This window comes from Triticum dicoccoides, chromosome 3B (assembly GCF_002162155.2).
Source record: "Triticum dicoccoides isolate Atlit2015 ecotype Zavitan chromosome 3B, WEW_v2.0, whole genome shotgun sequence".
Taxonomy (NCBI): domain Eukaryota; kingdom Viridiplantae; phylum Streptophyta; class Magnoliopsida; order Poales; family Poaceae; genus Triticum; species Triticum dicoccoides.
This window is the reverse complement of record NC_041385.1, coordinates 257,551,934-257,562,072: the sequence shown is the minus strand read 5'-3', so window position 1 is coordinate 257,562,072 and position 10,139 is coordinate 257,551,934. Positions and strand designations below refer to the sequence as shown.

At 45.3% G+C, this 10,139-nt stretch overlaps 1 protein-coding gene across 1 annotated transcript; it reads right to left on the bottom strand.

The window, feature by feature from the left end:
- Positions 1–371: 371 nt before the first annotated feature.
- On the bottom strand, positions 372–4,076 carry LOC119275810 (26S proteasome non-ATPase regulatory subunit 14 homolog). Its single transcript, XM_037556732.1, has 6 exons — positions 3,865–4,076; positions 3,598–3,775; positions 1,398–1,479; positions 1,099–1,275; positions 845–1,012; positions 372–735 (listed from the first exon to the last, which is right to left on the bottom strand). Exons 1-6 carry the CDS (start codon positions 3,989–3,991, stop codon positions 544–546), a joined length of 924 nt encoding a protein of 307 aa, XP_037412629.1. The 5' UTR covers positions 3,992–4,076; the 3' UTR covers positions 372–543.
- Between the last annotated feature and the right edge of the window lie 6,063 nt (positions 4,077–10,139).

Below are 10,139 nucleotides of genomic sequence, written 5' to 3'. Positions count from 1 at the left end.
ACTTCACAAACTTCACATGAGAGTAGAATTGTCGACCAAGTTTGATACACCAAAATTTTAGAATTTTTTAAATTTTCTTAGTATTTTTTAAAATTTACTAATTCACATAGATGCACATGAAACCATGTTAAAGCAGCTTAAAGTAATATGAATTTAAGGAAGTGCATGAACCTATACTAAACATACAATAGAGGGTAAAGAGGGTTAGGAGCGGCACATTATATTACGCCGGAACACGAGAGAAGCGGCTGCCATCTCACTGTGTTACTCCACCACAAGTCATATTAACACATGGGCAGCCACATATCCATCAGCATAAGATTTAGCTGACTTCAGCAATCATGTCACTTCGGCAGAACCAGAACTTGCAATTTTAAAGGACACCCATGAAAATTGCTGCGAAATTAAACATGCAGAATATAGTACTACAGAAAATTGAGTCTGTCGAGCAAACTGTTAGAACCCGAATGTGCCTTGCTGCGTTGTGGCAGGCTTTGGATACATAACATGAATGATAGACTTTGGAACAACACTAGTGGTAGACTAAAAGACAACCGTGTCAAGCATGGTACCTAGGGTCTGAACTATGTTGGACGACATCAGATTTGAGACATGCTCTTCTAGATGCTTCTTAGCATCTTGCCGTCCCACATTAGCTATTGCTAATTTCTCAGGAGACAACTCATCCTCCTCTTGCACTGCCTTGTTGTACTTGATGGCTAGGCTCAGCATTTCCTGCACGTAAAAACATGGCCAAAATCTAAGAACCTGCATGGACTTTCACCCTGCATTATATTAACAAAAAGGATTGTCCAGTGGAAGTAGAAAGTTGAATGCTACACACCTGAACAGTCTGCTCATTGGTTTCTGAATGTGCGTCAAATTTCTTCAGAATTAATCCATCAGTCCATTTCTTTTTGTGAAGGTTGAGCAGCATCTTCTCCTCCAGCTCATTTTTGCGGTAATTTATTGCAATAGAGTAGTAGTGTCTATTGAGCCCATGAATAAGAGCCTGGGAGTAAACAGACAGTATAAGCATTTAGGAATGAACAATACAGAAATTTCTAAGCTATCATACTAATAGAATCAGCATTTTACCTGAATAGACGGCTTATTCAGGTGCCCAACATTGGATGTTGTCTGACGTGGCTCCTGCCCAAGCATCATGGTCTGAGGGTTAATGAGACGAAATGCATCGATGACCACCTTCCCCTTGACACTCTGGATGGGGTCAATCACGACGGCAACTGCCCTGGGGTTCAAAGCTTCGAAACTCTGCAGGTTCAGTATTCAACATTATAACACATATAAGCTTTATTACATGTCTGTTTGCCTCAAGACAACAAACTCTTTTCACAAACTTATACAAGATTGGCGAAGTATGTGTATGTGTGCACCTGTTGAGTATTGATATCAACACCCGATAGCCAGCAACCAAAACCAGGATGAGAGTGATACCACCCTACCACCATTTCTGGCCTGTCAAAGTAATTCCAAGTATCAACTGACAAGTTTGTCAAAAAATGAACATCCAAGGTGGCAATGATATAGCTATTGCCAACAATTTCTTCAAAAAATAATTGCAGAAATTGGGAAACAAAGGGTGCACATGATGTTCACTGCACAGCTGAGCATACATCCTTAGTACTCCATACACGGCAGTTTTTTAAAGGATAATATGTAGTAATTTCTTATCGGAACCTTCAAATAGCTTGTAAGAGACCCGTAACTACAAATAGTTGAACAGCCATCTTTAAAATCCAGGCTCCGGCAACGACCACATTAAGAGCTAGCATCAGAGCTACTTACTAGAAAGGTAACAGAACCATGGACGGTGAACCATGGACAGTGTATATGTGCTTAACTATAACACAATAAATTGATGATTAGGTGTTGCATTCCTAGAACGGGTTGCAAAATCATTTTTGGAACCAATTCAACATTTATTTCTAATAGAAAGACTGTACGGGAGACCCATACTGTATAAATGTGAGCGGCAGGATTTGAACCCTGATGGGTGGAGTTGTGAAGTCGTGCCCCCACAACTCCTCCACCGCACCAAAAGGTGGTTAGCAATCAATTTGACAATTGATATTACTAAAGAGGATATGAAATTATTCTGTTGGCAATGACACAATTCGAGATTCTGCTTGAAGCTATGTTGCTCAGAATCTATTACCGACGTCTTTAACAATATGATATGATGTAAACAATAGTTCCAACTTGCTGGCACAGCTTTGGTTCTATAATGAAACATAGCTAATTAGTCGAAAAGGCAAACCATAACTGGTTTTACAGAAGATTACATGTCAAACTCATAGACCTAAGGTACACTTATCTGAACTGTAAACAAAATGAATTCGCATGTACGAAGAAATATTAAGTTTCACACAAGCCAGCTGTAGGGCTACCACCTACCAATATTTCTATGATAAAACACATGAAGACGTATTATCCTAACACATTCAACTGAACACAAGCTCAATTGAGAAAGAACAGAAGCATAATTCAAAACTACCACATGAGTTAAGCCATCTAATCTAAATAAAGTACTATCTGAGTTATGTAATACCCCTGACTTATCCATTCACTAGGCTCATCATCATGCCCATCATATCGTCTATGGAGATCGTCATCAACGATTCATGATACATAACCAAGGGTGGAGCTTCTCTAGGGGCAGAGCCTGTTAGAAGCCCGCCAACTCCAGGAAAATTCTTAATTTATAGTTAGATGCTAAGCCAGTACAAACATATGTCTTTCTCCAAAAGTGATTCAAGCATATCTTATCAGATTGGTTCACTCGATATTCGCTTCTTCTGTGTATTATGTTACACTATGTATGCAATATATCCCTAGAGTTGGTACAGTGGTAGCCATGAAAGGGCTGTGAGGAGTATAGTCCAATGGCAGATCCTCCACTGGATCACTGCTGATGAAACCTTGAAATTTTCAACTAGACAATGATAATGAACTGTGCTCCAAGTAACTACATATCTTTCTAAATAAGTATAACCACATGCTATAGTGAAAGCATTGAACAAATGGAAGTGTGAAATCAAGCATGGGGTAAGCAAATAAAGTACCAACAGATACAAGAAGCTTATGGGAACGGACTAGGATACCATGACGTGCGTCAGGGCTGACTTTGGTCACTGACATGTGCCTAAGGGATCTATAGCAACTAAGATGTAATTAAGAAAGATATAGCAACAATATACATCAAACAATGATCGAAAATCGTCGTATATAGTACTCCCTCTGTTCACTTTTGTAAGACATTTTAGACAGCTGAAATTGAACTGTTATGGGTGTTGTCTTAAATGTCTAAAACGCCTTACAAAAATGAACGGAGCGAGTACTCCATATGGCCTATCTTCCACAAATTAACATCTGGAACTAGTAGCAAATCAACCACACAAGCCTGAACAAAAAGTATCGGCTCAGGTGCGTAAATCAATTGGCATAATAAGTTGATGAGGTCGATCCTTTTCAGCTTTATCAACGAGTATGAACAAGTTAAGGGCATCAAATCTGACGCGGGAGAAAGGAAAACGACAGGAGCAACAGATCTGCGATCCGGATCGGCGGCCATACCTGCCGGTCTGCTTGAGCATGTCGAGCATATTGGTCTGGAAGACGTGGTCGACGGCCTCGACACTGACCCCCGTCCCGCTCTGCGGCATGGCGAAGACGTCGACCACCCGGACCGTGTAGTCGTCGACGAACTCGCCGAGCATGAGGCCCATGACCTCCATCGGCACGCCGGCCCTCCCTGTAATTTCCGACCAGTTAACCCTAGCTTCGTGGAGACGGAGGAGGGCGTAGATCGGGACCAAAAGGGAGCTAGCTTGAGGGACTGACCGTGCTTGAGCATCTTGAGGAGGGCGAGGGAGGAGATGTAGACCTGCTCGGAGGAGTCGAGCAACGGCGAGTCCGACGGCGGCTGGCCCATCCCGCCGGCGCCGAAGATCCGCTGAAGTCGCTCCATGGCTTCTCTCGGTTGTTCGATTTGGTTCGGAGGGCGCTTGCGGAAGACGGCGTTTTTTTTTTCTCGGCTGCGCCTGCTGCTTCTTCTTCTACTGCGACCACTGGATTTCTTTCTTCGAGCACACGAAGCTAACACCCGAGCTGGGCTTGAAGTGGGCTGGCGTGGCGAACTCTGTCTGTTGCGTAGGCCGACTGGTTTGAAGTGGGCTGGCGTGGCGAACTCTGTCTGTTGCATGGGCCGGTTGGTTTGAAGTGGGCTGCCGTGGCGAACTCTGTCTGTTGCATGGGCCGTAGTGCCGACCAAGCTGGGCTTGAGGTCTTTCAGATTTCGTCAGGTCTCTTAATATCTCCTGCTTTCCGTAAAAAAAAAAACTGTTCTAAAGAAATCTCTACTACTAATAAACAATCAAACTTTTTCTTTCTTAAATACAGCTCAGGAAACGTACACAACTAGATTAGTACCATCAGATCATCCCTCTTAAGTAAAACTTAACTGTCAGGATTAATCCAATCCTGAGACGGTGTGCACTTAGCAATTACCGCAGGCTGACCGTGCTCCACCGGGTGAAGAAATATCCACGTCCTACGTCCGCAACCCTCAGCGCCAAATGTCCCGCAGAGAAAAACTTAGGGCAGAAAAAAGTCTCACGCCGCTGCCGCCATCGTTTGCCTGCGCCGCCGCCGCCGCCACCGTTTGCCCGCGCCACCGCCCTTCCCGCGACGCCCCACCAGGCTACCACAACAGGACCTGCCCAGGCGTGCTCTTGATTCACCGGTCTTCCCTGCTGGCCCTCCCCTTGGCCCCATATTTGTCTTCGATTCGCCTCTGCTCGATGAAGGACGACATCAGCCTCGACCAAGGACTGTAGAGGTGGATCCATGTGCGTGCTTCCTCCACTAATCACCCCCCTACTCTTGACCACTCACCCTTCTCCTTGATATATTTATTCCTTTGTTTGCCAAGCTGCTGGTCGAATCTCACCTAATCGGGCTTGTTGCGTGCTTGTGAACTGACAGGATCTACCAGCCCCGGTAAGGACGTATGAGGATGGTGGCGCCGTGATGTGGGATGAGGATCAAGGGCCGGGCACCTATGAGGATGGATGGGATCGACTTGCTGTCGACGAAAGACGAGATCAAATAGCAGTTATCTTTTCGGAGGGACGGATCGACCCCACTGTCGAGATATGGATGCGGGCATCTTCCGTGCGCGGTTTCGCGTATGCTTGAGCTGTAAGCTCTCTGCTAGCTCTAGAAAATTGCTGATTCATTTGGTGATTCATCTTTGTTACTGATCATCGTAGTGCTTATCGAATGATATTATGATAATGGAGCTTATTTCAGTTAGAAACGTTGTTAGCTCTGCCTCTCATGTAGTCTTTCTTGTATGCATGGATGGGGCTGAACATTCATAAGCAGAAGATTCTTAATTTAATTGGATCAAATTGTTTCATATAATCTTCCCTATGATGACTTCAGGCTGCATGGCTCCACTGTGTACTCTGTTTTGCAGAGATTCCATAGGCAGGTTTGGCTATGCAGGTTTCTCCTGTCCATATGTAGCTCGGGTCAATTTAGAGCTTTCGTAGCCATTACCGGAGCTACAAGAAACCACCATGTCTTCTATATCGTTCTGACTACTGGGTTGCTGCAACAAGTCGCTATTGGTCATGATTGATTCTTGTGTTAAAGGTGTGATCTTGATATGGCCACTTATCAATCTTGTGCTGGTTCATGGTGATGATTCCAATATGTTCTGTGATTTATTCGGTTTATGGCTAAGGAAGTGATGATTTTATTACCTCTTAGATGCACAACATTTCACACTTGACATCAGGATGAGGCATATGCCCAATCCACTTCTATCCTGACCTGGAACTGTACCCACCAGCTATACATTGTGCAATATTAACCCTCATATTTCATGAGATTTTGATCAAATTGCAATTTTGGGTCTGTCGGCTATACCGTCAACTGGTGATTTCTTTTTTAAGTATTCCCTCTATAATGAAATATAAGAGCGTTTAGATCACTACTTTAGTAATCTAAACGCCACCATATTTCTTTACGGGGAGTACATTCTTATTCCTTTTCAATTATTTTCTCTTGATGCTCTAGGCCTTAGCTGAACTCTTAACATATGTTTTTTCTATTTGATTCCGATCTCTCTGCCATTACATGGGACATTGGGCATATATCACACATTGTTTTGGTAGCAGTTATAGTTGATTATTATCAATAGTAAGCTCTAAAACATTTGGAACGGCTCAAGTACTATTTAAAGTGTTGCTTATGAGTGCCCCCATGAAGATACCTACCAACAACTCTGCTCTGTACTGTTACTTCTGTAGCACTGAATGCCATGCTAAATCTTACTATTTTGCAGGATAATGTCCCTGAGTATATAAACCTGTTAGTTTTCCTTAATTGTTTAGAGAAAGATAATAGCGATTACGTTGGCACTGCTCATGCCATCCTATGTTACATGATTTTGTTGGATGGTTCAGTTATTGTGATTTCTCAAGTTAGGCATGGTATGTTTCCTCAACATTGGGTGTGTGTTTGTTTTCGGCTGTGCCTAAATATTGGTGTTTATATCGCAACGAAGTTGATGCATTACAAAATTTCTGATTTTCTCTAATTTAATGGCATTTTCTCCTCCTTGTAGAAGATGGTTCTAAGTGGGCTACTGAAACAACGGCAATATTCCAAGAAGGCTAAGAACAGGAGAGCACAAGGAACATATTCCTAATCAGGCAACAACCTTCTTTGATACATTATTTGTTCATCGGAAGTCCTTGAAGAAGGATGGATACAACAGATGCAGAGATCTACAGGTTGTTTCCGGGCATATTGGAGATGTCACAATAAATGTTCAGCCTTGTTATCTGCAGAAAAATAAATGATTGTCTGGTTTGGTTTTGGATTATTAGAAGTTCCAGTCATGTCATGAATCATGAGTAAGTTTGTAAAATTCTTTCTTATGAGGCCTGATAGATTGTCATTCAGTATGCTGCTGCCACTTAGTAATGTAACCTCATAAGAGGTGGAGAGTATTTATTCTCAGGATGAGAGCAATAATTAGATTTTCCTTTAATGCTAAAACATTATCTTGGATTTTTGTACAAAATAATATGACTGATGTTACTCTTTGTTCTCTATTATAAGATATAGACATGGGAGGTTATCTTAGAAAACTCAATTACGATAATCGAATAAGGAGATTTGTAAACATGTTTTTTATATGAATTTCAAGGTCTTAACATGCATGAATGATCTTGCCGGATGATGCTGACTTATTTTTGTAAATTTGAACGTAATTCATCATACTACATCAGTAAGAAGCATATATGATTTCATTCCTACTGTTTGCTATTTGTGTACCACACAATTGTCGTGCTTCTGGTTGATGACGACTGTCAATTCAAAACTCTTCTTATACGCCATGTAAACCCATTTCATCATGTGAGATTTATCTTTGTAATGGATTAGAATATTTTTCGTGCTATTTTTCTAAACAAATGAAGAAGAGAAGATATTTAAAAAAATCTGGAGACAATATTAGTGTACATATAACTTCAATATATAGAAAAAGTGGCTTATTTAGTGTATATATTTGCATTAATAGAGACGTGCGTGCACGTGCAAACTTACTAGTATCTCCTGTTGCGAATGAACCTTTGTCAAGCTTTGGAAATCCCCCATCTTGAAAAAAGCTTACACTCCCAGGCTTTTATTGTTGTGTTATATAGTATTACCTCCGTCCCCAAATCATTGTTATGTTATATAGAATTTCTGAATGGAGGGGGTACTAATAAAATATGCAGGTAATTGTAAAGAACTTTCTCAACCATGAAGCTTGCGATATTAATGCTGGAAATCGACTTTATGTAGGCAAAGCAATAAAACCAGCTCGCAGAAATGGCATGGCATAATTAAAGCATGTACATAATTTGTTTTCGCGTTAAAATATTTTTATTTACGCAATCGGCATGGCATTATTGCCAAGAAGGGCCACGTTAATTCCCACCAAAATCGCAACTATTCCACGATGGTGTGTTTTCCCCTTTACACCACGGCAGCCGCGCTTCTTTATGTTATCCATCCCCTCCCCAAGCAAAAGGTGTGCAGCACTCGGGCCACTGAACTTGGATTGGCACCCTTGTCGACGCGAGTGGATATGCTCCGAATGATTCATCCATCCGGCCTTCCCACCCTTTTCCCAGCCTTTCTGGTTCTCCTCATTATTATTTGCCCTCGCCAAAAGCTCGTTGCCCGTCAGATCACAGTGCCTCGACTCGAAGGCAAAGCCTTCTCCGCTAGCGACGAGATCGCGGGTGGGGGTTTTGGCCGCTTTTGGGGGCGCCGGCAGAGCACATGAAAAATCAGCTCGGCTCAGCTCTCCTTGCCGAATTGTCGTTCTCGCGCCAGACCATGACGATGACATGAGCCTGCAATGAAGATCAAAACGAATTAGGCTAACGCAACCCGGCGGCGGACGGCAAGAGCTGACACGTAACAGTGATCGCTCCTTCTTCCAGCGCGCGAACAAAACTTATCCACTGTACTGGCGACGTCGTCGTCGTCCGCGGCGATCGGTGCTTTTCAACCTAGCTAGAAGCTAGAGTAGCTCGATCTGAGCGTGACAGCTGGTGTTTGGAGTGCTGGGACGCCGCGGCACGACGCTGTACGCGGCCGCCGCGATAGCGACGGTGACTGGACGTGTCTGGCTGCGAGCCGGAAGGGTACGGTGTTGTGCACTTCAAGCATATCTTTCTCGAAAAATCAGTTCTATCTTGCCTCCCGACTGTTGGGTCGAGGAGAAAGAAAACTTGCATTCTTTTTGTTGAAGTAAAGCAACCTTTTGGCTCTCGAATGCATCTGCACCCACGGATTTTTTTTTCCTTTACTTTTGCTATTTTCTTGTTTTACATGAGCCCGGAATTGAATACTAGAGGCTTTAAGGCCTCCATTGGTTCATATGGTAGAAAAATCGTAGAAATAGGAAATAAGATAACATGTATCTCAAATCCTATGAGTATGAATAACGTAAAAGGGTTTCCCCGCTTTGTATTACAAAGCAACCAACCGAGACAACCGACGATAGGGGCTGGGGCGGAAGCAGCACAAACACGCCAAAAAGAAAGGAAAGAGAAAAAAGAAAAGAAACAAATGCCGATAACGGCGGATCGACAAAAGCGACGAAGCCTCGTGACCGCTGCGTCCACCGAAGATCACCCACCAAGCTCCGAGACTCCGAAGTGCCGGTACCCAACAACACCTCCAAGAAGGGACGCGACGATGACGACGCTGCTGCCAAGGGTTTCCCCCGGTACACGGCGAGGAGAGAGGAAGGGTAGCCCCGATGCCCTCCAGGAAGGTCCGGCGGCACCCTCAGGCGCCACCGCGTCGGTGTTGGCCAAGCCAACAAAGATTTCTCCCGATCCCAGCCTCTACCTCAGGCACTCCGGAGCTCGCCACCAGACTGACCACCACCCTACGCCAACACGAACACGAAGCTTCCCACACTGTCTCACCACAGCACCGTGAAGATGGTTCGCACAGCGGAGAAGAGGAGCCGGGACTAGGGCAACAACACCATTGGCATACGGGAGGGCCCCACCTCCACCGTCCACGACGGTAGCCGACCGGACACCATGGCAGGAGCCTACCGGGCCCGGCCGGGCCCTCAAAGACCCGGACAGCTCCCGCCTCCGCGCAGCAGCTGGTACGCCGCCGGCGTCGCTGACCCAGTCCAAGCCGCTCCCCAGCCTCCCCATACAGAGAGCGTTGCGGTCGCACGGAGCCGACCCGCAAGGACCCAGAAGGAACCCTACGGGCCCAGATCTGGGCCGGGGACGCGCCCCCGGCCGGCCAACACCACTGGACCACCCCGCCGCCAAGAGGCGGCACCACCAAGGCGAGCACCGCCGGCCTCCACACCAGGACGCCGGACCGCCACCAGCCGAAGCGCACCGTCACCGGCCATCACCGCCCGAGCAGGGGAGGACCGCGCGAGGGGAAGGGCAAGCCCACCGCCGCCAGCATCACGCGGCCGAGGGCTGGCGGCGCAGGCTGACGGCGGCGGGAGGAGGGCTGCGCACGGGAAGGAGCTGGAGGCGCGCGGAGGCAGAGCCCCCGGCCACCTC